General features: G+C 37.1%; 1 protein-coding gene across 2 annotated transcripts in view; it reads right to left on the reverse strand.

Moving 5' to 3' along the window:
- Positions 1–25295, reverse strand: part of COG6 (component of oligomeric golgi complex 6) — a 61824-nt gene that overhangs the window by 9989 nt on the left and 26540 nt on the right. For both annotated transcript variants that reach the window (XM_064440955.1, XM_064440954.1), the window contains 7 exons: positions 21478–21542; positions 17308–17399; positions 15019–15136; positions 5031–5162; positions 4331–4498; positions 2235–2342; positions 636–689 (listed from right to left, as the gene is read on the reverse strand). In XM_064440955.1, coding sequence (XP_064297025.1) covers positions 636–689; positions 2235–2342; positions 4331–4498; positions 5031–5162; positions 15019–15136; positions 17308–17399; positions 21478–21542 — 737 coding nt within the window. The remainder of the gene's footprint in view (positions 1–635; positions 690–2234; positions 2343–4330; positions 4499–5030; positions 5163–15018; positions 15137–17307; positions 17400–21477; positions 21543–25295) is intronic.

Here is a 25295-nt window from a genome sequence, read left to right on the forward strand (position 1 = left end):
TTAAACTTTCAGAATGAAGCTAAACTTGGCTAAGCAAGAAGAGTGACAGTTCATATATTATTGCCTACTGAACTGTGATATTGCTATCTCTATGCAAAATAGCCTTCACACAGTCTAAGAAAAAATATCAGCTGATAATTTGTTTTAAAATATATTGTAGGTTTCAACTTAAAAAAAATATAACTGTGACATATGCCCAGCACCTAACTTCTGAGTTTAGCTGAATTATTTGCATAAAATCAAAGCCTTAGGACTAAAGCTATAAATGATAGCAGAACCCGTATTTCAAAGCATAGAGGCAAAAAAGAAACTTTGGTGATTAAAGCTAATTAGAGCTAAGTATTTGCTTTTAGCAGTTTAAGATGACTCATGGGATAGCACTCTTGTAAGTAAAGTTCTGCTTCTCAAGGCTTAGAAGCTAATATTCTATTACTACCCATTCCTAAATAATTTATGTATTTATTAATTCAAGTGGTCAAATTACTACAAACGAAGAAAGTATTCCCAGGCATGTAATTTAGCTATTCTTAAAGAGTATGACTGGTTAGATGAATATCTACTACATTACATAATTAATAGTATTCTTTCCCATGTCACAGCATTACCATCATAATATGAAATTGTAAAATGCTTACCATTGCAACCTTCAGGGACACGGAATCCATACTTGGCAAATTTGAAAGAGGACCCTAAGAATCAGTAGTCAAAGGGGAAGGGGGAAAAGGTCATACTAGCATATGGAAAAAGATAAGAAATAATAAATGCTACAAATCAGTTCAGTACTAAATTGTTATTCGGTCTTGCTACAGGATCTTAAATGTTTGGAAACTGAAACACTGTACCAATACTGAAGTGTTTTAACAGTTCATTTACATTCTACTGCTCTCTTAAAAACTCAGAATACTGAGTTTTTAATGTCCTTTCAAGTCCTATTCCTCCTTCTTCACCATTAAATGGCAGACCCCCAAAAAAAGCCTTCCACAAGGTCTAGGATAAAAACTGAACTGCAAACTGGCCATGTGCCCTTGGTGTTCCAGAATTACAGAGGATAGCTTCCCTCTATTCCTCTATTCTGGGACCATGCAGAATTCAAGTCTGCTTGCCAGTAAATCTTCTGTGCTGGTACAGCATTACAATGTATATATGCTTCCTAACCTCCTAGCAAATCCTGTGACAACATCACCTCTGCAGCCAGGCAGTTGGACAGATATAAATAAAAATTGCTATATCCCATTAACAGCCTGCCCTGGTTGATATGTAATTGGTTTTAGAACAGGAGATAGGCTCATGAATAGAAAACCAAGCCAAGCTATTAATCAGATTATTTATACATTTATTTATTCATCTTTATACATACAAATCTGTTGAGTTTGGGCACTTTATGCAAAATTATTGGCTGAAGAAACAACATAATGCCCTCCAACAGAGTTCTGCTTGCTCCAGGAAACACTGTTCTTCACCTTCACAAAAGATCACAAAAGGACACTGCCACAGCTGAAGGGAAGAGGGGCTGTATTAACACCTGTCACATAACAACTGCGGTTCACAAGAAAGGAAGAGCATGAACTCTGAATTCCAGTTTTCAGCTCACTCTAAGAAATCTCAAGTTTTCACTTTTAGAATCTCACTGCCTTGGTGCTAGAATAGCTAGAGCAATGAATAAGGACAAAAAAATAAATTATTTCCAATTACTACTGAACTCATCTGCCAATTTTTCCACAGAAGAAAATAGCAGTAATTACCTAATGCATGCAGGGTAGATACCCACTCCATGTACGGTCCTATAGCATGCAATGGAAGAAACCTGAATGCTACATGCACAGTAGGTCCAGTATGTTCTAGGTGTCATGGAAGCGGTATACATACTCGGTATTTGTGTTTTAATGACAGCTTGACTCTGACACTTTCTGAGGCATATTAAACTACCTATTCAGTTACTCTGAGAATGTACAGGATGTCTGTGGTGTACGGAGCCTGTTGATGGTACACAGATAAGCTGCACAGAAGGATTGTTGCACACGAAACCTGCTAGGCTTGCTGAACACACAGAGTAGGGGAAATCTGTACTTGCAGTGTGCCTTTGTCTAACAGTCCTGGTCCCGTGTGAAAAGTCAACAGTTATTACTGAGCTTTTGCTTTCGGAGGAAGCTCAATTTCCAAAAATATTACTGCCAAAATCCTCCTAGTTGGCAAGTATGCAGTACTGCCTCAACATGTACATTATATAAGCTTACCTGTTCCGGTTTGTGTTGCTGCACAGAGTTATATATGTAACTTAGACCAGCTCTTGTTAACACGTAGGAAGCTTGTTCATTTATGAGTGTATCTAAATGAGCTTCAATCTGAAATTTTAAGTATAAGGTATTTATAAAACGTGCATGAGAATATCAAATATAAAAAGCTTTGGGATTAAAATGTCTAGAAACACAAATAAGAAAAAACACAAATAAGAACAAAACACACAAATAAGAAGAAAAAAGACAAATAAGAAGGAAAGTGATCAACAAATGAGGAAAACCCACAAATAGATAATTTTTTTATCCATTTACATTTTCCATACTACAAGGAACCAATAACTAAAATACAGATAATTCTTTCATATCTGACTAGAAGAATCACCTATTTTTTTATTTGTAAATTCAACAGCACCAAAAATTAAGAGTACCAAAGCTCTAATCTTAAAAATTGCTATATGATTTTATTCTGCTGTAGTTCTTTGAAAATACGTGATAAAAATCATCCAACTCTTACTGAAAATATTGACAGTTGCATGGCAGTTTTATAATAAACAGGAGAAAGAGACAGTCTTTCACAAGGAAAATAAAACTGAAACTAAATCATAATCAGTAATGATTTTAACTTCAGTACTGATAAACATGTATTTGAAAAAAGTTAACTGAAAGAATAATAGACAATGAAACTACAGCTATTAATTTTGCTTTAATTATCTTCATATGAGAAGAGTCATAAATGCATTTTACATTGTTATTATAATCCTCCCTTTGCAAAGAAACCTAATCAATAAATCCAGTCACAGCAGCAGCAATCATTTTTTAGTTGAGTAGTCTTTGAAAGATATTTGGTTGTGTATATATATTATTACTTCATTTTTACACATAACTACCTCACATTTCATTTATTTTTCTTCCAATCGTAAAGAAAAGCAAAAATTTATAATATATCAAACTCTAGTATAATGTAAGACCTCAGTGTCTAATATTTTAAGAGTCCACCTTTCTACTTCCTAAAATTGTTTAGGAAAAACACACTTTTCTTTTTAAGTCAGGAGGGAAATCTTAATATTTCAATTTGGAAATTTTAAGTGCCTTAGAAAGTTCTTTTTTTTTTTCTATGAAAAATGTTTCTCCTATTAAATATGTCATTCTAACTCTACTTCAATAACCTACTTATGTTTAATCTTAAAGATATTTTTTCAGTCTGTTCCTGTATTTGTAAAACGTTTGAGAAAGTAAATAGTATTAAATGCATAACCTTGAGTTCTAATGCTTATTTGAAGAATAAATCAATTGTAACATTTACTCTGAAAAAGAAACCCTGGAAATGGAAATTAGAAACACCCCAGACAGTTTGGTGGGGTTGTCTGTTTGTTTCAGAGCTAAAAAGTCCTAGAAATTCTAATTAGGAGTAGAAAGCGAAAAATGGCCCACAGCCGATCTCTACTGATAATTTCAAATAAGCAGTTGCGACTTTTTCACAAGCCCTAGAGCTCCAAAAGGTCTCCAGAGATATATTGCAGAGATGTTCACGTAGCAAAACTATAAACGGGTAGTGCCTTAGTCTTCCCAAGTCAATGGTTTATAAACTACATTTCCATTTCAAAATGGTACCACGTACGAACCACTAGCCTGGCACATTAGGTGAAACCGAATGAGAAAACAAAGGTAGAAAGGACTGAAGTATAACCAGCTATACTATATTCTTGTATAAACTAGATGATGGCCTATGTGATGGAATATAGTCAGCCGTTTGACTGTTTGAGCTTTCAACTTCCATCTGCTTCTCAAACAGCTTGCACATAAATATTAGAATTATTAGGATAATGAAAATGTTTGTGGATATGGGTTTACCTGCAACTAAACCAAACCAAAACAAATCTTCTAATAATTTTTTGTCTGTTTAAAATGAAAGATACTGTGTACCATAAGTTCTGATACCTGCTATTTGCTTATGGCCTCTGAAAAGAAGCCCTCTTATCCCATTTCCCTGATCCAAAGCCAACATTATCAAAGATAAATATGTTCACATAACAACCTACAGTCTGCAAAAATCAATGATCAGTTCATTTTCTTTTGGGGCTGTTAAAACTTACCTGAAACTGTAACATTTCTAGGCGTTTATCAGTGAATTCAAAGAGAGCCAAAGTAGTCTTCATCATATAAAGTGAATTTACCATGAAGGTTGCCATATCAGCTGTGCCCAAATTACTAGCTGACATAGTACACATCTGTAACAATGGATCTAGCACACAAGACAGAACCTAAAATAGCAAACACACAGAAGAGGGAGGGGAGGGAGGAAATCATGTCACACAAGGCTTCTAAGCTCATTCTGTCTCTATCACGTATTTATTCCCCAAAGCAGAATAAAGAGAAATTAGAGTTTCCAGCTGTGAAAGCAGTTTTCTACAGGAATTGTCAGCAGGTGATTAGCTACCATAGTGATGGAAAAAGTAGAAAAACCTGAGAAGAACAGATTCCATACTAGCAGGAGGAAGAGTAACCCAGATTAGGTAATTGGTAATTGTGCAATCTTGAGGATATATTTACTTAATGGAGTAGTAATTGGATAACAGAATTTAGACACTGTGTTAAGAGTAGCACTCCATACTGTACTGTAATTATCCACTTTGTTAGTCACCCTCTTATTCACATTACAAACCCGGGTGTGGTAAAAAGCTCCAAAATGGGACCAGACAAAAAGATTAATGTTTCACCCATCTTTTGTGTACCAAGACTAACTTACACATGCATTCTCCCTGCCCCTCCACTTTAGAGCAAACATTCTTATACCTGCACAAAGTCAGCTTGACGGGCATCCAGTGGAACAACAGATGAGTCATGAGACGCCAGAACCTCCCGTAGCAAGTTAAGTGTCTGATTTAGTGCAGAGCTTGGGCCAAGATCAGGAGGTGGGAGTTCAACCTGAAGAAAAAGATTATCTGGAGTGTGTGTGTGTGTATGTAATTAATTTCATTTACAGCAAACACCATCCAATCTGTTAGCACAACACGCTAAACAATAAGATTACACGTAGCCATGCAGAAAAGAACTTTATTTTGACAGTGGACAAGTCTAATATGCTTCAGACAATAATTGCCTGCAACTTGCAGCATAACCATCCCATTCAGTAACAAACAAGCAAAACAATTTCTCTATTCATTCAGAATATGCCTATTTTATAATCCAGAGAAACCCAAACACTACTGGTGTCTGTGGTAAAAAAAAATACATTTGCTAGATTAGATGCTAAAGAATAGCCATATTGCTGGCACCACTGAGTTCACTTTGAGCAGGACCTCCTGCGAACACTCCAGAATCTAGTGCAGGCAGAGCTCTGGGATATTAGAGCCATATGGCAGCAGCTGAATGAAGTCATCTTCTTGACAAGGCTGCACAGCCCCTATCATGCTGAGTATGAGAGCCGTAGTTAGAGATGCGATGGTCTTAATCACTAGGAAGTTTGTACCTTACATTACCAGTACACAAATGAACTGCACACAAACTAACTCAAGTACACGTACATAAACTGCAATGATACTGTGAGAACTGGAATGCGGGCCTACCTCAAAAATGAGAGGTAAGAACCGCAGATGTTTAAAAAAGGAAATAAGTAGTTTGTGAATCTTAAAGAAAAAACACACTTTCTGAGTCTAATTATGGAAAGTTGGAGCACCTGAAATGGACTGAAATTCTACGCCATTTTTAACACAGGCTCGCATACCTTCCTTAGAACAGGCAAACACCCATTAAACACTTTGTAAAGTGTTTACATAATACAAAACCTAGCACATCTCTTTTCCCAATCCACATTCCTCAGGCTCCACTTCAAAAATAGTTGCATCTTCTTCTCTGGAAACATTCAAAACCCACCTGGATGCAGTCCTGTGCCCCCTGCTCTAGGTGTACCTGCTTAAGCAGGGGGGTTGGACAAGATGATCTCCAGAGGTCCCTTCCAACCCCACCATTCTGTAACTCTCGTTTTCAATGCTGCCTCAAATTCGCTTCCTGCTGCCTCCAGACCCTTACTACAACCCAGGCTGCTGGCCTCTTTTCCTTCTGCCAAAAAATCCTCTTCCCACCTTTCTGCCTCCTGCCTATCCAAGGGCAAACACAGATCTGGCTGGATCACATGGGCGTAAGGAGACCACCAGCAATACAGAATAAGCTAACGCTTCAAAGCATAATCTCCTTCCAGAAGGATGTAGGGAGAACCAAGTTTGCTGGGATTGGGACTGGCCTGTGCATCTTACTCAAAGTGTTTGGGCAGTACGCACTTATGTGGTGCTCTTAAGACTCCAGCTTAAAAAGAAAAGGCGGCAGCTTTGGATGGATCCCCAAGTCAGAGGCAACATGTTCCATACCTTTCCAAATGAGAACTGCTGATTAAGAGCATAATAGCATGGATGTCTGAGTCTTCAAGGAAGAAGAAGTAAAAATAAAATAGAAAGGACAGAGGCTGATGGCCAAAGAAACCAAAAAGGAGAGCATAACAGGCATTTTTGGAGTGGAGCATTACAGAGCCTTCTGGAAAGGGATCTGTACCTAACGAACACGTCACCAGAGAAAGAAGAAACAAGTCACTCTCCCTGGAGCCAGGCCTAGCTTTCACATTTTGTGTCTTTCAGAACACTCAAGATACAGTACATGTCCCCACACTGTTACCAAGACAGATCAAACAAAAACTTTTTTCTTCCTTCTGAATACAAAGTGCTCCTCTAGTCTCACTTTCCAAGAGATAGTATACTGAATTCCAGGAACTAATGGAAAACTAAATCTACTAGGTTCAGAGAACAGCTGTTGCTCAGCCTAAGTAGTCTTGAAAGCATAAAACAAATATTCTAGCAATGAAGTAACAGTAATTCAGAAAGAGGCACTTATTCAGTGCTGATTAGGAGTAAAGTTTACTGAAATTTACAGCACTGAGTGAGTTTCTTCTTGTTTATTCTTGTTATTATTAGGGGTATTGATTGTGCCCTGAACAGACTGTTCTCAGACCTGAAATGGACCGTGTTCAGGGATATTTTGGCATTAATTTGAGACAAGAGTTTGATGGAGTTTTCACTTCCAACACACACATAGATCACGACAATGATAATTTCAGGCTTCTTTGCACAGAATTTTTGTCTCCTGAAGTAGCTGATGGTCAGAAGCTTCTAAATTAGCTTCATCTTTCATTTAAGTCTGTTCTTTTAAAGTCTGCTTTCTTCTACATGGGAGCAAGGAACAACATTATGGAAGAAGAAAATACGGCAAGGAAAAAGGGTTTAGATCATTAGATTCTATTGAGGTTAGCTTGAAATTCCTGACTGCTGCAATAGAGGCAAAATTATCAGTAAATGGAAGGAAAATTAAAGCAGTATTATATTAATTTTGAAAATTCTAACTTTTTGCACGTGAATATAGATTGGGTTTTTTTCAGAATTAAAAAGGAAGATTTAAAACAGACATATCTAATCTACAGAGGAACCTACTGACTTCAATTCGTGAGAGCTACATCATTATTCTAATAAAAAAAATGATGGCCTGAATGTTTTATGTGCACTAAACGATTATTATAATTGATCCTATTTCCAGAAAAATAGATTTGAAATGCATGCTGAATTCTACTTTTGAAGCACCTTCTTCAGATGCAAGCCAGACAGAGCTAACTAAAAAACGGCCAGAGAAGTTCTGCAGCAGCTAGTTCAGCAGCATTAAAACATACTCCAACACAGTATTAAGTGTCTAATCAGTTATAACCAGCAGTTCAGTCATGCAGAAACAAGGCCAACCAGCTGTTCAGCCTTTCAGAGAAAACAAGGAGAAATTCCCAAGTTTTAAAATCCAACATACAAAACTGAAACAAATCTCTTAAAATTACAGTGGACATTAAACGTTGTACATAAGGTTTAGTATAGAAGGTTGTATCTTCATTTAAATTTCTGCTATTAATCAGTGGGGAACAGTTACTAAGCCAATAATCTTCCTCCAAATATACAATCCAGAGTAGGCTTCTTGGTCTATAAGAGCAAGCAGCTAAAAGGATGCATCAAAGAATTTAAAAAAACAGCAAAGGAAAATACAGGAAAAAGAAAAGGCAGTATCAAAAAAAAATTGAGAATGCATGTATCTTAATTGTTTCCCTTTCTCATTTACAAAAGTTAAATGGAAAAAAATTTGTGCAATTTTTGTTCCTGTTAAATACGATTAATTCTATTAAGGACTGGAACAGATATTCAGGAAAGCATCTTTGTTAGGAGCTAATATATGCACCTGCAAATACTGAAAATACTGTATAGGCAAGCAATCAGACCTATTTGTATACTATCCTAATTTGTATACATTAGAAAGTTAGTAGTACAGAAAAACATGGACATACTGGAGCGAGTCGAGCAAAGAGCCACAAAGTTCCCGAAGGGACTAGGGTATCTCCTACACAAGGAAAGGCTGTGTTCAACCCGGAGAAGATAAGGCTCAGCAGGGATGTTATCAATGTGTGTAAATACCTTATGGGAATGATAAAGAGGTAGACAGACTCTTCTCAGTGGTGACCAGTGACAGGTCAAGAGGCAACGGGCACAGATTGAAACACAGCAACACAATTTTTTTACTCTGAGTTTGGTCAGACACTGGAGACAGTTGCACAGTGAGGTTGTGGAGTCTCCATCCTTGGACACATTAAAAACTCAACTGGAACCAGTCCTGGGCAACCTGCTCTAGCTGACACTCTTTGAGCAAGATGGATGGACTAGATGATCTCTAGAGGTTCCTGCTGAACTCATCCAATTCCGTGACACTGATTAAATAAAACAAGAAGGTAATTTTAAACACAGAACTCCTCAGAGAAAGCACTGCTTAGAGTGACAAACAAAAGGTTGGTGGCTTTTTAAGGGCCACATTTACAATAATTAGCTTTTAAAAGCCTCACTGACAGGGGGTGGAGACAAAGCACTACAGATGTGGAACCTTGTAAAAAGATATCTGGATTTTTCATCCTGTCAGTTACAACTAAGTATTACCAACTACAGAAGTTCATTCTACAAACTGAGACAATAATTCACCTTGGTTAAATGGCAGCAGTCTAAGAAACCTGAGCGCACATCTACCAGAGAAGCTTTCCTAAGCTCTTTTAAACCCTATTAGGATCCTACAGAGATCACCAAAGTAGAATGCCTAATGGCATGCTTTTCTTTTCAGCTATCGAGATGGTCTTGGAAGAACAGACAACAGAAAAAATTCGTGCTAAGTTTGCTTTGTTCACATAGATCCATTCAAAACCACAACATTATTCAGATCACAACATCAACCAGTCTCATTTAATCTGCCCCATATCTGGTTTCCCAAAAACCTAAGTGGTTTCATTCTGACAGGAATCAAATTATGAGGGAGAAGTTTACAGTTATTCCCATGCAATGTTTTAAAACCTCTCCCACTGACAAACTTAACAGAAAATGTGATCACAGCATTTAATTTGCATACATCTACTCTAAAAAGAACAGCATTAAGGAATAACAATGATTTGGGGTACTCCACTAAGAGTCTTCTAACAGCTCAGACAGCAGATGACAGGTTAGTTTGGCATAATCTCTCTTTAGTACCTTTATGATAACTCTGTTCCGTTTAATTCAATGTTTGCAATTAATCTTTCCCTTAATAATTGTTCCAGAGCACTACTGAAGTCACAGTAAGGACAGGTGTGCTTGAAAATTCCCACCCTCCTAATGTATTAGCTGGTCCAATAAAACATACTGGCACAGGTTAATCTAACAGGCTTGTTAAAATGCCTCACCAGTGGACTCATGATTTTAAATGTCAATTCTCTCAATATGAGAGAACTAAAAGAACAGCCCATCCACTCCAGTGCATTAGGCACTTTGAACTTTGCTTCTAGTTTCATTGGAACAGTTTCTGTTGTTCTGATAATGATTTTCATTTAGTATTTTCTCTTGAATTTATCATCATCTGTAAAATGGTAATCTGTACCTGGCTGTTATTAGTTAGACCCAGGCAGTGAGTAACACAGACAGAATTCCAAATCCCTAAACATTTGATTCACTAGTGCAGGGTCAAAGAAAACATATAAAAGGATACATAAGGATTGAACCTTATGTTCAATTCTGATAATAATTCTGATAATAATTCTGATCTGCTTTACTAGCACAGCTGGTGGACCCATGGCTGGGTCGAAGCAAGCTAAAAATAAACAAATTCAAACACAATTTTTCAGCACAAGGACACTAACATGGGCCAAAAAAAAACATCTGGTTGAACCAACAACCAGAACAAACCAATTGTTAGAAGAGCTACAAAGCACTGGCAAGACTGCCCAGCACTGCCTCTGAAGGATAAGAGCCAACAATGCAAAGGAGAGACGTTTGCAGTAAAAGCTGATGCATTGAACCTTCAGTGATGCAGGAGAAGCGTGGTGATGCACAATTTCTAAATGATGTCAGCATTGAGCTCTACAACAGCCTAAGAAACTCAAGGTTGCCAATAGCATTTCAAACCCTGAAAGCAAAGTGACTTTGCAATGACCCTGTTATCAAGCTCCACAACAGGTTTGAAAGAGTATCTGAGCCAAAGAGACTCCCTTGTGTATTGCCTTTGATAACAATGGACTTACTTCCAGGCAGATACTGAATATTTCTGTTACGTAGATTTCAGATCATAAAGACCTACCTAAGAAGTCTGAATGAGAACACCATAAAAAGGGTTCTTCTCAGACTGAAGAGTCTGAAGTTGTGAGAACTGCCGACTACCTTATTTTCAGATTACAACCAAGATGCTTGAGATTTTCTGATGTAATGAAAAAAAAATGTTCATGGGAAAATACTCTGAAGTAACCAGGGATTTCCCTGAATCATTTACACTGATGGCTTGACAACCAAGAGGGAGAATCCTGATCTAAGACTGCCTTTAAGTTTCCATACAGCCCCATCCTTGTGACACTCCTTATGTAATATGGGACTCTAAAAAAATAGATGTGAAGAGGAAGCTACTTTCTTGTCCTAGAAAAAAACAGCCTGAAGTCTCAGTTTCCCATTGTGCTTCAGCAATTAAATCCCAGGCAGTTTGAAGGCAATGCTCAAGTCGGCATAACCAATAACCTAGGGAATTCAGTTGTCTGTGGTGATGAGGACATTAAATTACAATCCTGTCATTCCTACACAACCAAAGGAACGGATCTTGAGGAGTTAGCATATGTAATGAAACCTGCTTTGTCTAAAAAAAGTTCCCAACCAGCTACACTTAAGAGAAAGATTTGCTTAAATACTATTCTGTCTATGAACTATTAGATAGACTGTAGGTATTAGAAAAGCATACCACACCAGTGTTTCTAGACAGTTCTCCCCACACTACAGCACAAGAGAATTTGCACAGGGCTAAAGATACTCCTGTGAAGTTACAAATTCACTGGTAATTATGGCTAAGTCTTCTGGAGTTCTGTAGCTATAAACAGCAATTAAGAAAACACTTAAATTCTCTTTAAATTAAATAAAAACTGTAGAACTGATTTCCATTCAGAATTTCTTGCTTATGATTTTCAGATCATCAGTAACAACTGATGATACTGAGGGAATACTATCATTAAAATGGTGTAACCCACACAGGCTATATTCACCACTTTCTAATGATCTAAACAAAAGAGGCATTTAAGTTTATAAAAACAAATATTCTTTATTTAAGAACACCTTATTTTTATTTTAATCTATTTCCAAAGCTACTTAAATTGCCTTAAGATTCATATTTTAATCAATGTAATGGACAGCTGATATACTTTGAAACAGGCTTATCAATGCCTTAAGATGCAAAACACAAGCAGAAATAAGGAACCATGATTTTCACACTGTCCAAGTGAAAAGTGATTTACTAACTTTACAAGCGCGTATTCTCTTTGTGCATAACAGGAGTGTCAACGAAGCCTTTGCAATCGCATATGTAAGCGCAAAGGGTCTGTTTTCCAGTGATTTCACCTTCTGTGAAAATAATAAGATTTCTGGAAGCAGTTGCAGTGCATACATAGTTAACAAAAAGCTGGTAGAAAGGTTGGGATGTGAAGAGAATCCTACTAATACACAATTTTGGTCTGAGCACACATTAATAAAAAGCAACCTTGAGATTCCTCAAAATGTGACAGCATTGTGCCATTCCCTACTAAATTAATGAAGACATATGACAAGTTATAAAAGCTGGTTATCTGTATATTAATACAAAATAAGTAACAGGAGAATTAAATTTATGATAAAATAGGGTCTTTATCTTGTGGAAACTAATGTTTCTCTGAGTGCAATTAAGCCTATTAATTTTGTATTTTTGTGAAGTAAAAACTAATTTCAGTCACAAGGAGATAAGACATCTTTCTATCAATTCGGTAGTCCACTAATAAAGGGAAGTAATATAAGGTGCTTCAAAGGACTGTCGAAAACTCTCAGCTATGAGAACTACACATCATTACAGTAAGACTCCTTCTCACCCACGGAGTTACCTTGTTGTTAATTCCTGAAGCACAGAGATTAATAAATACTTGTGGATGCTTTTGTCATTCATATATCTAATCCACTTCTGAGTCTTCTTAAGCTTTTGACCTCAACTATATCCTGAGAAAGATCTTCATAGGGCATATATGCAATGTAAAACTTTCAATGTTTCAGATTTATTTTATAAAATGTGTTTATGAGAAAAAGCAACACTATCACCTTCTCACAACACATGGTATGCTCGGTATGCCATTCATTATCCATAATAAAGTGCCATTGAAGGTGGCAGTGCAATCACCACCTTCATTTAATGTCAGTAAAACTAAATTAGACTCCTTTATAAAACAATGGCAGTATCTAGAGCCAGTTAAATCCAGGCTGGAGGCTGAGGAAAGGGGCAGATGGCAGAGAGGATCACACAACCTCCCCATAGCGGCGATACAGAGAACGCACACTATGACCTGGGGGAATCACAATTCCTTTACCACTCCTCCTCCTGAAGTCTCCAAACTGAAAACAGCGTATCACCGAAAACAAAGTACAAAGGTTTTGAGATACGTGAATAGAAAATTATGCTGGACTTTGTTTGACTACAGATATAAGACCCAGCAGGATAAATAAAATAGAGCTAAATACAACAGAGATGAACACAGAGCTGTCTTACAGTTTCAAGCCAAGAAAATGTCTTTCCTTAAGCACTACTTTGTTTGCACATTCTTTTTAAGTAAAGAGCAGTCATATACTTTTGCTAAGGTCCATCACTGATTTCTCTTCATAAAAGGAACCAGTACACAGATATTTTCTTTTAGTTTATCTATTAGGAAATAAAATGTTTGGAGGAATTCATATACAGCTGGCATGTGCCCATAGCAAGCTGTAAGCTTTTTTTTTTTGTTAAATACATACTGTCCCTATCCATTGTACCTTTTATGAACTCAAGCTTCAACTGACCCTTGAAGAAGCATTAGTAGCAGAGGAACTACTATACCGATGACACGGAATTCAAGTGGAAATACCCCATGACAACAAACAGTGTACTAAGTGGACTTCAGTGGGTGGTAGCAACTAAGGAGTCACCTAACGAATGAATGAAACCACTGAAAGGATATATGGAAAAGAAGATGAGGAGGAACAACGGCTCCCTTGAGAAATACATTCCTCAGCCCTTGCAGAAAGACAGGAAATTTGGACCAGATGCAAACTAAGCAGAATGAGAAAACTACTTTGAGACCACAGAACAACACTAGCCAAACTCAGAAAATCCCACTGAATGGTCACTGAACTACAAGGCTTTGCATCAAGGACAGTTTCTTTAAATCTACTTTTTTTTTTGTAAGTTAAGTACAAATAAATCAGAAATACACTTACAAAACTTGGCTGTTTTCCACTTTCAAACTTTTTAAACTGGAAAAAACAGTAATGTGAAGGGCTTTTTTGATCTCTAAGGTTGTGCAATAACTAGGAATAAAGAAAGGCATCTCTCCCTGGTTTTAGGGCCTGGTCAACTCATCACATCTCAGTCAGGGATGCTGGATGAAGATCAGATCCCTAGGAAATGGAGAGGGATGTGTAGCCTAGCAATTTTCTTTGACTTTGCTTACATTTTAGAAAGGTAAGATTTAATGGGTGGATCCACCAACAGCAACATGACACAAATACAGCAGGAAGAATTTAACAAGAGTTGTATTAGGTACCGAACGGTGGGAAGTTCACTGAAATGCAAATCAAAGCGATCACCAGGAGAGGAAAAGATACCAGGAAAGCTATTCTGGCTTAGGTACAGTTGTTTGGTATAACAAATGCATATTCTGCTTTTAACTGCAGCAATGTTCATGTGGTAAAACTATTTTTATAGAAGACAAAAAAGCTTAAGTTTTGTTTTCACTTAGCTTACCATCTTGGAATATACTTCAAAACTTCAAGAAAGGAATTATGCACAGGAGTAATTAACTATTGAACTGATGATGCATTAATGCAATCTAGCGCAATCACCTGGCTTTGCTATACTGCACTTGGGTAAATTTCCTAATTTTTTTGCTTGTCATAGATTTAAAAAAATATGTAAACTGTTCTACGGCTCTGTAAACAAATGCTGTTGACAATAGTATTTTAGCTGTATTTTCACAAAAATAAAATTATTAGAAGGATTAAAACATAGACAAAGTTTTTAATGTAGTTCTATGGCTAGAATATGGAAACAACTAAACTCCAATTTTAGCAAAAGCTGAAGTATAAAAATGCTATTCATCTAATAATCTTTACTATACAAAAGGGAAATTTTGTGTTTTGTAATGTGAAAGCTGTATGATTCTGAAACAAACCTTGTCCATTAGTTTACTTGCATGAAGACTCAGGCTATTAAAGAATATCTTCTTGCTCAACAAATGCATTTCTTCAATTGTTGTCAGCAGTGTGGCTGCACTGTTTCCCACAATAGCACTGAAAAAAAATTAAGATTAATTACATAATCTGAAGGGGGGGGGATTGTGACAGGGTCAGATATTTTAGAAAGCATTTCAAATAAAATTTTTTCAACATTGAAAATTTACAACAAATAATTGCAGGGAACAGTTCTCCACATAAACTGAGAGATTCACTCATACGATGACTGTGAGAACAGGCATTATCAACTATGTCTGTCTGTTAAGCAGATATTAAGTACAGGCTATCTAAAGCTTTGCACAAACTTTTTAGTAGAATTTTAAAACTTACTGGATTTTTGTTTTGTTATTCTGAAAATGTACTTCTCAGATTACATTAACAAAAAGGGTTGATAACTTTATTTTGTCCAACTGTCCTTTAGAGATAGTATCACTCTTGTTTCTTCATTGTGATGTTAGGCATCTCCAAAAATAAAATAATTAATGCCTCGCTATTCCAAGTGTCAAGTTATTATACTTAGCATAAATACCACATAAACTTTAAATGCTGATACATGACTATGCACCTCTCATGCATATACCTTCTGCCTAAAGTGGAAGGGCTTCTAAGCTACAAAAACGACACTAAAAATTCACTGCATCTTAATAGGACCAATTTAAACTTGTAGCTTGATTTTCAGATTATAATCTTGTTGCATTTAATAGATAATTTCTTAAACTGGATTCTCCCTTCATTAGTCAGGTGCACTTTGTCTATACAGAGGAAATTATTCAGCCGACAGAAGGTACTTCGATGGTCTTTAAACACTGTATCATTAGCAACACAGAAAGTAACAGATAAGGCCGCCTAAGACGTTCCATTTTGACATTGTATTTTCAATTGCAGAAAGCTTTATAACCACTGGGAAACACAAACTTTAGAGACAGAAAAATGACAGAAAAAATCTTTCAGCTGTTTTTGACAGTGAGATTAGGAATAAAATATGTTTTGTTCCACATTATAAAAGAAAAAAAAAAAAAAAGGTCTTATATGTATTCTACCATAGACCCGAAGTGCGATCACAATTGAGGATTTTAAATAGTGGAACATGCCTGACAACCACTTATGCCAGTCTCCCCAGTATCTGAATGTCTTTGCAGACAGAAAAGAAGCTCAGATATTAAATTAATGAGTCTAATTCTCAACAGTTCAGTACAAGGCTATGGAAGAAATTTTTCCTACTATTACTGTTTCTAACGAATAGGAACCACAAAAATAATCGGAGGGCTGGAGCACCTCTCCTACGAGGACAGGCTAAGAGAGCTGGCGTTGTTCAGCCTCAAGAAGAGAAGGCTCCAGGGAGACCTTATTGCAGCCTTTCAGTACTTAAAGGGGGACTACGGAAAGGATGGGGGGCAATCTCTTTAGCAAGGCCTGCTGTGACAGGACAAGGGGTAATGGTTTTAAACTAAAGGAGGGTAGATTTAGACTGGATATAAGGAAAAAATTTTTTACAATGAGGGTGGTGAAACACTGGCACAGGTTGCCCGGAGAGGTGGTAGATGCCCCATTCCTGGAAACACTCCAGGCCAGGCTGGACGGGGCTCTGAGAAGCCTGATCTAGCTGAAGATGCCCCTGCTCACTGCAGGGGGTTGGACTAGATGACCTCTAAAGGCCCCTTCCAACCCAAACCATTCTATGATTCTATGCACTACTGCAAATGCCACAATGTATAAAACCAGAGATTCTGGCTTTTCTCTGGTTTCTGTGCTCCTGGTGGCATCTGGCAGGTTGGAAGATTATTGGTGCATCTTCAACAGCGAGATATGGAAATGCAATAAGTATCTCCCTAACAGAACAATGCTAATGCGTAATTAGAAAAAATGGTATCACAGCATAGTAGTTTGAGGAAGAAAAGAAAAATGGAAGTTAATTCTACCATCTTTTCAAAGGGGACTTGACCCTGTCATCTTAAATGATCTGTGTGTTTTGTTTGCATACCACTTGTAACTACAGAGAACAATAAAGAAACAGCTTCTGTGGTAAAGTGATGCTATATTCCAAGCAGATTCCGTATGACTTGAGGAATGACAACAGATAAATGGCACCTCCTTGATATCATGCATGTTTCTCCTTGATTCCATAGGACAGAGCAAAAACTAAGCCACAAAAATACTTTTTACTATATTAATCTTTATATATACACAGTAAAAGAGACATCTTTAACACACTTTGTAATTTTGAATACCTGATTGTATGGTGGTAGAACTTGAGAAGATTAGAAATCTTGTACAGTAAAACCGCTCCTGGCTCAGCAACAATCACCTGCTCAATTCTAACCTGCAGAATAAAGAAATACAAGCATCGTTCAGGTCATACATTCCAAAAGCCAACCTCTACAATTTTACAGGCAATATATGTCTGATTTTTCAAAAATAAATTTACCCATACATAAATTTAACAAGAGAATGTCCAATTAACTATAACATTCTGCTTGAACTAAAGAGCTTCTTGGCTGCCAAACGTCTGGGTAGAAAACAAGCAGGTGTATGTATTCTTTTAAAAAAACCAAACAAACCAAACCAACCCCCCATTTCCCTGTAGATTTTTGTTACAACTTGTCATTGAAAATGTCAAAGTAATGAGGTCATTTGATGTATTAATACCAGTACATACTGGAATTCTCCCCAGCACTGCATAGCAAGAATAGCTGCAAAGCTACAAAATCCCTAAACTACAGCAGTTGAGCATTAGCATCATGCAGCAATTGAGAACATCCTAACCATTAGGTGTTTTACCCAAAAGACAAAATTTCACCTGGATTAATCTCTCTTTCACTGAAAGGAGAGATTATATACCAGCTATCAGTATGTAATTAGACACATTTGTAACTAGCGACCAGCTATGTCGACTGTTTATCTCAACCAAGAGAGATAACCAGCTACACAGACCAAACAGTGCTTTCTTTACACTGGGACAGTTGATGTCTTGTCTCCATGGTACACACAGTCTCAACCCACTCATAAAAGGTTGCCCCAGGGTCAATCTTTGGGCACTCATGAAGCAGTGATAGACAGTGACTTATGACTGCACTGTTCTCCCACGTGCCTGTGTGTGAAAGGGCTACACACAAATCACCAGCCACCACCCGCTCTCCCAAGTTATTCATCTGCTGGTCAATGGAGCACGATGTGCAGCAGTGCCTTCTTGTCAGAGCCAGCTGTAGGGAGAATTAACCAAGATTATGGTTCCTCAGTCCTCTCCCTTTGCATCTAACTCAGAGACCTCAAACAGAATAATTGTTGACTCTTATTCACAAAGCTAAATGCACGACGTTAATTTCAACACTCAGGTGAACTCCACTCTTCAATGCGTATGTATATACACAGGTAAAGATACAAATAGCCATCTCCAATGTTGCCTAACAGGTCATTTGGGCACAGATGCTGAGTATAGTCTAGGTGTACAGCAAAAGTGAATTAAAAAGGCAGGGGAAAAAGATGAAAATCAATATATTGACAAGAAAATAAAAAATAGCAATAACTAAAAATAAATAAAATAATTAAGAGATAGAAAAAGATACAATAGGCAGAAGGAGAGAGAAACAAAAAGCCCAAAAGATTTTAGGTTTAGGGAACAAAAATAAGAATTAAAAAACAAAGCAGGAAAAGCAGCATTGCTGCTTCCCATACGGAAGTCTTCACTGCACAGGAGAACCAGAATATGCAAGTGACTAAACCTAACCTGCTCAGGGAAGTCCTGGACTTATAGGTCTTACCGTTTCCTAATCGTAAATGTCCTGTAGCCAGTTGACCATGAAAGACTATATGAAGTGTATGTAAGGCATCAAAAAAATTGTTAGTTTTGACCTCATCTTAAGTACTTTGGAAAAGGTGATAACCTTAATTTAAATGTTTTTTAGGGTCCTCCTACTTCCAACTGAAACGACAGGCCTGTGGTAAGATCATTAGTACCCAAGACTGACTTGGATGCCTAAAACTCAAACCAACTATCAGTAAGAAACATGGATAATTTATACTGCATATAAGCATAATCCTCCTTCAGAAGTAAGGAAATTGTATCATATTGTACATTCACACGGAAAGGCATAAACCAGTAAGCAAATGCTACATAACTCTTAAGTATTTAAAAGTGCTTGTGGAAATTCTATGACTAAGCTTTTATCAGGCTATTTTATATTTCAGCATCAACTCAAATCAAAGTGACAGGTTTGCAAGCATCAGCAGAAATCCACTAGAAAAGCAGAATACCGCGGTGCTGTAATACTACAACAAAAAGTTTCTCCCTGTACTTAATGCAGTTATTTTTCTTATTGTGGACAATCTTCAGAAAGAACAATGTATTGTAGGAAACACTACTCCAAACTGAACATATTTTTGTTGTTCCTCTCAACATGAAGGCTTGCAATTATCTAGCTGCATTGTATGAAAGCTTTTCTGCTTGGGGGGTTTTGGGTTGTCTTCTGCCTTCCTTCTTTTTTTTTGCTATGGAGTATTTCCCCAGGGGAAACAATAAGAACCATATTTTACATTGGAAAGTCTAGACTGGCAGTGAATTAACATAAGTTGCATTCTATTAAGATACAGAGTACAATGGGAAGTCTTTAATTGTTCTTTTAGCGTTTTTCTCGTTTTTATTAGCACAGTAACTAACTACTGACAATATTTTGGGGGATATTTCTACAGATAACAAGCGCATAAGTGTAAAGAGTTTGGCAATCAAAACGGGAGGTATTCTGTATGAAACTGTACATAAGTATTCAGATCAAGATCAAAACTCCTTCTGACTTTACAAAGTTTTGATTCTATCCCTAATTACTTTATTGGAATGAACAGAAATAGTGAACTCAAACATCAGCATTCAGTATTAACAGAACTACAGCATGCAAGAAGAACACAGAAAGCTTGGAAAATACCTTCCAAAAAAGCCACTGTAATTGTTTAATGTGACAAGTGTTTTTCAATGGGTCAAAAACTAAAGGTTGCAAAGGACGATCATAATTATACATCAGTGAGCACAAACTGAAACACAGGAGGGTCTGTCTAAACACCAGGAAACACTTTTTACTGTGAGGGTGACTGAGCACTGGCACAAGTAGCCCAGAGAGGCTGTGGAGCCTCCATCTTTGTAGATATTCAAAAGCTGTCTGGATACATTGCTGGGCAACCGGCTCTAGGTGGCCCTGCTGGTGTAGCTGGTTTGGACCAAATAACCTCCAGAAGGCCCTGCCAACCTCAACCCTTTTGTGATTCTGTGATATTCTAAATGGCATTTTCCTGATTTTTACCTCTCTTCAGACCTTCTCATTTTCTTAAGAGGAATTTATGCATAGTAGTCAGAATCCACCTGTTAACTATTTGAGACTAAGTATTTGGCAATTGGACACAGCTGTTATAGCTACAGCATCCTAAGAGAAAGTTGTTATAATCATACTTAGTACACTAGATTTTACTTTAAAAACATTTGGATTTATACACTGTATGGAACTAGCATAGTCAGGCGATTATTGGTATCAGCTTCATCACCTTGATTATTTTATTTTGTGCTTATGTGAAGAAATCCAATAAATATGGCAGTCATTCATTTGATGGATCATTATTAATGAGTTCTACCAAATGGGTCCCCTAAACTGACTAAGATTCTATCTTGAAAAAAAGACACCTGTGGAGGGGTGTGAGAGAAATACAGTAAATCAGGGTAGCATAAAGATGGAAAGTAGGAAAATATTTTTCATGGTCCCTTTCAATACTGGATTTATTAAACTAAACAAAAACAAAAGGAGCTGGCTTTCCACACAGCATACAGTTAAACTGTGCACCTCCCTCCTGCAGGATACATTGTGACTACCAACATTTTGTATCAACTTGACATATTCAAGGAAGAAAAATCTACTGAGGTCTATTAATACAAAGACAGTAGCTATGGATTACTAAGTCCTTAGTACATCCACAAAGAGGCGAGGAAATGGTTCTGCAGAGGTATCATGACACGACTGCACAATCTGTACACTCTTCCCTAAGCATATGCTAATGGTCACCATGAAAAACAGGGTAGTAAGTTAAACTGATTTTTCATTTGACCCACTACAGCCATTCCTATACTCATACCCCAAAGCTCCACTTTTGTACATAAGCACTCCTGAACCTTGGGAAAAGTAAAATAAAACCAAGATTTAGATTTAGTATCCTAGTATCTCTCACTACATGACTATTTAAACCAGATATCTATGAACTATGGAATTTTTTATTTTGAAGATGTTTAGCATTCTCAAAGTTGAGAATCTAACTCTTAACCAAGGACGATGAAAATACATTTTAGAGATGGGGACAGAGGTTCTAGAAAAACACCACAGAAAAATTTTTATATTTAGAATGCGAAGGAAAACAAAATACTTCACCTTCAGAGGCCTGCAGACACCTTCTGTGATGTGCCCAACTACTTCTTGAATATTTTCTTCCACACCTACAGTTAATGCAAACACATGCCAAGATTATGCAAATATAATTCTCTTTTCTTCAAGACTATAAAACAAACAAACAAATGTAGGAGCTACTCCTCCATAAAAAGCATTATGAACTGCATGTTCTCATCTCTACAAGACTAGTTTACACCTCCAATGAACTGCAAATCCAGCCATTAAGAAATAGCTGCATGACAAAACAGAGTCCTGGAGAATCATTACCTTATGCTACGCAATTGCATCCTAGTACAACATAGTGCCTGGGGATTTGAGGGAGAAGGAGCAAGGGGAAGAATAAATGGTCTACCAAGAAGCTGTCACAGCAAGACTCAATATCAGCACTTCATGAAACTAAACAGTAAAAAAAGCAAAAGTTCACTCTGATGCTCAAGGAGCAACAGTACACACCATTTTGAAAGGCCTGAACCGTAAATACACGTGCCTGTCAGCGTTCGGTACAGACACACTCATGGCATCGTTACAAATTAAATCACATATGTACCTCCACACTGCTGTGTGCTGCAGCATTAGCAAACGCTTCCTCCCCAGCAGCAACTGAAACTCATCTTTCATGGAACTATATACAAAAGAGAATACTGCCCTATCTTATCATGGAACTTAAATGAATTGTTGCATGGCAACCGGTACTGTCATAAATCAATCAAACTGAAAGCAACAGATCTTCAAGCTCTCACTTCAGTAACAACTCAGAATAGATTTATGGAGACAGCAATACTTTAATTCTAATTTAAAACTTGTCAACAGGAGTTCATCTTCAGATGGGACCCATGCAATGAACAGTAAACAAACCGACTGTGACATGTGATAGAAATCAGGTGACCTGAAGCTATATTTTGCAGATCTTATTTCAGACGAAAAGATATTACCTCTCAGAGTAAAAATTACAAAAGATCAGAGCTCTGTGCCAATACCTCTTTACACCAAGATATGTGAAAAGCCACATAAGCAGAAACAACTAAATTCAGTGTGGTGGCTGTAAGAATTTCAGCATACAATATTGGTAAGGTAAGAAAAATATGTTTATATATTTGAGTAGTGATATCAAGGAAGAAAGCAAGATTACAAACCACAAGATGTATGGTCTGTTATGTAATGGCTAGCTCCCAGATACACCCTAACAATTTACACATTTTTAAGTAGGAACAGTCACACTTCTACTGTTCATCAATGTAACAAGCACCTAGCACATATTTGCAATAGTACATCTAGACCAGATTGACTTAACAAGTTTTTCGGTATGAAAGTTTTAGCTGCAAAAATATACGAGTTCAAATACCAAAGGACATGGAATTGCAATCTCGACATATTGCATGCTTGTGCCTTCACAGCTATTTTCATGTCCTATTAGAATATTTTAGATTCTGCAAACAGTAAAAAGAAATCTTCCAGCATAATATGTTATATAACTGTTGCAAGTATTAGTACGTCACACTGTCATAAAGGAATTAGGGAATAAACAATTCTTAGAGAACCAAAATCACTTTTAGAAACAATGTGTTACTGAAGATATGCTTCTGGCTGCCTGCTACATCACGTATCATTTTTCTCTGTGTATCCTTCTATAAGGGAGAGATCTTTCTTGGACTTCATTTGGCTTTTGCTCTCCAGCTGGGTTCTGTAATTCCATGAAAAATGGGTTTCTACTGCTTCTCTTAAACAGAATGCCTGCAATTCCCCCTTCTTTTCAAGTACAAAGTCTCTGTAAGACTGGAAGGCTCCTATTAGCAGAATACATAAGCTCCAAAGAAGAGAACCAGGTGCTTTATGCTTGGCCAATACAATGTGAAATAGTTACAACTTTTCTGAATCTGTTTTCAGTGCTTAAAAATTTAACAGCATTTTTAGTCAGATTAATTTTAAACAGGTAACATTTGCAAGCTTAAAATTTTAAAACTTTTTAAAAGCTATTCTTGAACACTTGATTATGGGCTACATAGCTGGTTCTCTTTAATGTTTTTTTTTTTAAAAAAATAAAAGACAAGGGAATTTTTTGTGTAGCTGCGATTTATCACGTTCTCCGTATTCCTGAAATTACACAGAGCTTATAGGAGAATATGAACAGAAATTTGAACTCAGAACAGACACGCCTGAATTAAAAGAAGAAAACCAGTCCCATCTGCGAAAAGCTACTCAAGATGAGACTAAAGTTAAAATATTTGACTGACCTATTACAGGGAAAGATACACCTCACCTAACTGTAGACCCACAGCTAGGTGTTTTATCTATACTGGTTGTTTGGCTCCCTCTATAGGGAACGGAAGAAAACCCCAAACAAACAGTTGTGATTGAAGTCTCCAGAAATGCCTACATTAGATCTAGCTTCTGTTGGGAAGACTTGCCCTCCAGAGATGCAAATCTCTGTCATTTTCTATAGCTGCAAATAAACAAATGTCCACTTTTTAAAATGGCTAAGTGAAATTAACTCAATCTCTGCTGTAGCCTGCACAACCAGACACCTGAAGACTGTATATTAAAGGGAAATCGGCTCGAATCTCTCAGTACCATAGGCATTGTACTCATGATTAGCCACTATCAACTCGGGATCTGTATTTATAAAAAGTATATAACCTCAAAGTACTTCATAAGACTGCACTGCCCATACTGGTTTTTGTTAAACCCAGTGGTATCCCATTAAGTACCGTTTTGTCTTACAGATCTTACTGCATAACCATACTTGTCATCAAAAAAATTTCCCGAAGATGCAGAGAAATGGTTAACGGACAGCATACTGGGAGCAACAAAGCCTGGGAGATGAAGCTAAGAATCCCTCTTTACATTTCTTGAAAACTGCGCAACAGTGATGGTGAACCCATTCCTGAAGAGTGCTGGAAAACGTGTTTTTGCTTCAGACAGAAATATGGACTCTCTGGTTTGTACTAGTCTCTTGGGAAAAAGTTTTGGCTTGGTCATTTTTTGAAATTTTTTCTCCAAAACATTTATATTCTCAGTATTCTCAAATAGTTTACTCTTATCTATGGCTGAACTGCTCTAAACATATCTAATTATGTGGTCATAGCACCCCAGCCTAACTTCTTAACAGAAGGACAAGGGATTTAATAGTTAAATATGGCACCACACAAAGAGGTGGGAGAATTTCAGAACAGAATGCAGGCCTGGGCAGCAGCAGTAGCACAATCAACAGCAGAACCAGATACAGTAACATCCTCCATGTGGCCAGCTTTTCCCAAAGGACTCTCCAGTTACAGCAGAAGCATCAGGTAGTCATCTACAAAGTCTTTTTCTCTATCATACAACTATCATGAGGCCTCCTTTCGTGTCCCCCTGAGATACTGTCAGTAAATAATACTGAATTCACTTCTGTAACTGTAGTTAAAAAACAATGTTCCTTTGGTTTGACTTACAACAGTTCCTAAATAGCATCCTCACTCATATACCATTAATTGGGAAAGCCAATTAATACTTCCAGCAGTAAGGAAAATGAGAATGCATATTATCTTTAAATCCCAGACTGGAACTCAATTAAGACACACAGTCTAAGGGCTCACCAGATACAGATCAATTGTCAGTTCTTACACTGAGACTGTTACAACTGAGTACACATGCTTAATTTATTAAACAAGTCTTTGGCTGAAGATATGGAGGCAAATCATACTACAGCTTCTACAGAACAAAGGTCTTGGAAGCATAGGACCGATATACTTAAAAGAGAGCAAAGGGGCTGAAGAATTAAGCATGGGAGTCTGTAGTTCTGTTAATGAAGGAGAGCTTTGATA

Source organism: Phalacrocorax carbo, chromosome 1 (assembly GCF_963921805.1).
Source record: "Phalacrocorax carbo chromosome 1, bPhaCar2.1, whole genome shotgun sequence".
Lineage (NCBI taxonomy): Eukaryota > Metazoa > Chordata > Aves > Suliformes > Phalacrocoracidae > Phalacrocorax > Phalacrocorax carbo.